At 42.8% G+C, this 4,045-nt stretch overlaps 1 protein-coding gene across 1 annotated transcript; it reads left to right on the forward strand.

Annotated features, from left to right (window-relative positions):
• Nucleotides 1-287: 287 nt before the first annotated feature.
• On the forward strand, nt 288-1,391 carry LOC147464192 (uncharacterized). Its single transcript, XM_086498278.1, has 2 exons — nt 288-690; nt 775-1,391. The coding sequence occupies exons 1-2, from the start codon at nt 288-290 to the stop codon at nt 1,389-1,391; spliced, it is 1,020 nt and encodes a 339-aa protein (XP_086354404.1).
• The last annotated feature ends 2,654 nt before the right edge of the window (nt 1,392-4,045 follow it).

Genomic DNA, 4,045 nt, shown 5'->3' on the forward strand with positions numbered 1-4,045 from the left:
CAGATAATTGGGATGCTTTTGCAAAAGCAATTTTACAGGGGATCTCAGTGAATAAAGACCTGGAGCTTCAAAAAATTCAAAGCAGACAAGATGAGGATCCATTTTTCTTAATGCAAAAAGCATATCATACAGGTGATCAATATTCTATCCGAGCTAAGTTAGAATCTGTTAATGATGCATGTCTTCTGGAAGACAAGACATTATTGCATGCAGATGATGATTTCATCGTAGATACTGTTTATGCTTGATTGGGATTGTCTTCTTTATTCCAAAGCAGATATGACTCTATGGATGCTAAGCATGCAGTCATATCCTCTCAAAGTGACATAAATGAGAAAGCAGGTTTCTCAGAGCCAGAACATGGTTTGCATACAAGCATAGTTGCTAGCAGTGATCAAGAAACATGTTTGTCAGAGTCAATATGTGATGTGGATGCCCATTTGGAGTGCTCTTTGGGTATAGAACATGAAGAGAATGCTTATGCAACATTACATGCAAAAGAAATTGTTTTGGATGATGCTATACAAGAGGGTTTCATGTCTATGGCTGCATTGCAGGACACTGGTGATGATGTAGATGTATTTGATGCTCAACCATATGTATTTGATGTGAACCAAGACAAAGATTATGATTATGGAGATGCATATTCAGAGGGGGTGATGGATGATAATCAGTTTATGACTTCTACGGGTTACAGGGTTTGCTATGATGATGCTATGGAAAAAGAAATTGATGCTATCTTTGTAATGCATGCTGAGACTTGTGCTATTGAAGTGGAAAGATATTTGAATGGGAGTGTGAAGCTGCCAGAACAATTCGTACCTATGTATGCAACAAGCCATGAGGTTTCTTGTGATAATACTCACAAACTAGGTGGTTCTTCCAAGGAGGAAGATATGGAGCTTATGGATCTGCTTGATGATGTGTTAGAGGAATTTCGAGCTCCTTGTGACAAAAGTAGTGAAGAACATCCTGCAACATATGATGAAGAGCTTATGTTTCTTTTGGATGAGGCTCTAGAGGAGTTTGTGCCTACTAGAGAAGGCAGCCATGCAGCATTTGTGGTATCAAATGAAGTGATGGCATTCAATGACTCACAAATGCACACTGATATTTTGGAAACCATAGTGACTGAATTGACTTTGCCTCTGGGTTCTGCTATGATGGAAATTTGGGACTTTTTGTTCCTATGCTATGAGAAAGTTTGTGGAGATGCAATATACTTGAAATATGATCATCCTCTACCTTATGACCCAGGAGGTTATCATGCTAGCTATGATTGCTGTCAGTTACTTTATATTCCATATGATCCTGGAGGATGGTACAAATTTTTTAAAGGAATGCTCACAATTGGGCAAATGATTAGTTTCCCGTTTGATCCCAGGGGCTAATAAAGTGCAAAGTTCCAGATTTGAAGAGTACCAGCTATCTCTTGCAGCAGATTGCATGGTACAAGGTTTTGTTTTCTAGATTATGCTAAGTCAGAATAGTTTTGGTTATGCATTCAATAAGATTACATGGCTGGCTTCCAGTTGACTTCTTTGGATAATTGATGAAGTATCTTCACATCTATTGAGTTGGTTCTGCTAACAAAACTTGAAGTAAACGACTTGACGGCCATTCCATGTGCAGACAAAGTAAGGCATACTTGAGCTTGACAGGGTTCCTTAAAGAGAGCTTAATGGTCAAGCCGTGTGAATCATTAACTGGAGCACTTGAGTCTGGCGGGTTCACTAAACAGATTATCCATAATTGAATGCTTTGAAGATACGGCAGATATAGTTCAGAGATTTTTGATGGGTAGCTACCTAATGGTTAAGCTAGAACATTGATGATAGGGTATAAGTCTTATTTCATTTTTCATATAGTTATGTGAGTCTGATGATGGGTAAGGAGCTTCAAGTACCTAAAGCAGATGCAGATTGAAGTGCTGTTGGCACAGACCGGAGGTTGTGTAGGTTCAGAGGGGGTGAATGTCGTGCAGCTCCGCTGCCATGATGAGAAAAAGAGCAGAGAAATGCAAGCTAAGCTTCTTTGAAGCCTACACATTTACTGAGCAGTGATCAGGGCTTGATAACAGGCCAAGTTTAATGATTAATGTATGCTAGATGTGGCTTAAAAGAGCCAAAATATGCCTTAATGATGCCAAAAATGATTATGCTTGCAGTGAACACAGATGAGAGATTATGATCTAGAAGTGCAGTGCTTGAAGTCCTCTACCGGCCTGTCTTTACAGCTCGTCGATTGGAGCTACGGTGAAGAAGTTATGGCAGTTTAAAGTTTGAGTCGATTGCAAATCCGTACCGGATTGGGCAACTGCAGCTAAGGTGACAGAGATGAAATGAATGCATGGGCCTGAAGTGCTCTACTTCTGGAGCACGTTGGTCTTTTCAGATTGGTGATTGGAGTTCCGGTCTCCAAGATATTGGTCGATAAAGATTCACTGGGGGTCGGTTCCGTACCACTCTGGTCGGCTCGTACGGAGTGCCATCTGGGAGATTTTGGCTCTCGCTCGGGATTTGGAGTGCAGCAAAGTAAGTGACTCGAGGACAATCTTGTCCAAAATCATTAGGAAAAGTTTGGACTAAAAAATGGGCATTGTAAGAATCGTTGATGTGGCATAGCTTTCAAAAAGTGGGGATCGGTAAATTTTTTGCAAATAAGATCCAAACTTGTCGGAGGTTGGATATTTAGAATCTACTCTTCAAATGCTATCTATTGATATATAGCATGCATGTATCGGACATTGCCTTCATGTAGATCTAGAAAAAGGTGATTTTTGATTACCGTAACAATAACAAAACCTGGCTAATTGAAAAAAAATGGCATAACTTTCATAGAAGTCATCCAAACTTTTCGGACCTTGGCTCTTTAGAATCCATTTTTCAAGAACTTTCCAATGATAGGTCATATCATGGGGTTCTAAGCAATATTTAGAGGGGTCTACCGGGTTGCTTTCTTTTGTACAACTTTGATGATGTGGCACTCTTAAAAGGCCCAAAAATGAGTTCAAAATTTTCCTAATGATTATCTCCTGCAGTGCATTGATAGCAGCTACATGTATGTCAAATGTGGTGTACGTCTCATTAAGTATAAAAAGTGCTTGAAGAGCTTCATGTTCGAATGTGACCTCTCGGAATGCATTGATTGCGGGATATAACCAACAAGGCAGTGCCGATATGCATGACAAATGTGGTGCCCTACAAGGGCCTAAAGCCGCCCGCTAAAAGCTGAGGCCACCCATGGGATGCCGCCCACAAGGGCTTAAAGTTAATTTAGTGTGGAAATAAAAAGAAAAAGGGAATAAAGAAAAGCGTGAGCAGGCAGCGATGACGGGCAGCGCAGGGGAAGAGGAAGAGCTTGCGCCCGCCTATGGGTTGCTCTGACGAGCGCGAGGATGAAGCAAAAACTGTCCAGCATGGCAAGGTTACCTCTTTCGGCGTCAGTCCCGGTGATTTTCATGCTAGTCGAACCCCGGCCCTGCCACATCATTGGGCCGACTCCCGCGCCACGTCAATGACGCCGGGAGCCACTACTAAGGGGTGGGGGGGGGGGGGGGGGCATGCTAATAATAGGGGGATGCCTTTTGCATGGGCGGTTATAGCAAGAAAAAACGAGGAAAGGAGGAGTTAACGAGGGCTATCAAAGAGAGGGGAAGGCTCTTGACCTCAAGGGGGGGCTTGCCATCCCTCTCGTTCTCTCTCTCGTATTGAAGGGCGAAGAAAAGGAGGCGAATACCTCGAGGGCACAAAGCCAAGGAGGAGGTAAGCTCGAGCTTGGCGAGGACCGAAGCAAGACTCGAAGGAAGGCTCTCGAAGTAGAGCTCTGATGACCGAGCAAGGCTATCTCTCTCTCTCTCTCTCTCTCTCTCTCTCTCTCTCTCTCTCTCTCTCTCTCTCTCTCTCTCTCTCTCTCTCTCTCTCTCTCTCTCTCTCTCAATCTCCAATCCAACCAAAACAAGGAGTGCTCTCTTCGAGCAAGGAAAGCAAAGGAAAGGAAGGGGCAAACTCCTTCTATAGGAAATCTCTCTCGCTAGTTCTCGAAG

The sequence above is a fragment of the Adiantum capillus-veneris genome, chromosome 2 (genome assembly GCF_014529385.1).
Source record: "Adiantum capillus-veneris isolate H3 chromosome 2, ASM1452938v2, whole genome shotgun sequence".
NCBI lineage: Eukaryota > Viridiplantae > Streptophyta > Polypodiopsida > Polypodiales > Pteridaceae > Adiantum > Adiantum capillus-veneris.

What these genes read in the sequence shown, in the direction of transcription:
- LOC147464192 (XM_086498278.1), top strand. Translation starts at nt 288, where the DNA reads ATGGATGCTAAGCATGCAGTCATATCCTCTCAAAGTGACATAAATGAG. An exon ending in TCAGTTTATGACTTCTACGG is followed by an intron (nt 691 to 774) that starts GTTACAGGGTTT and finishes GTGCTATTGAAG; the next exon opens with TGGAAAGATATTTGAATGGG.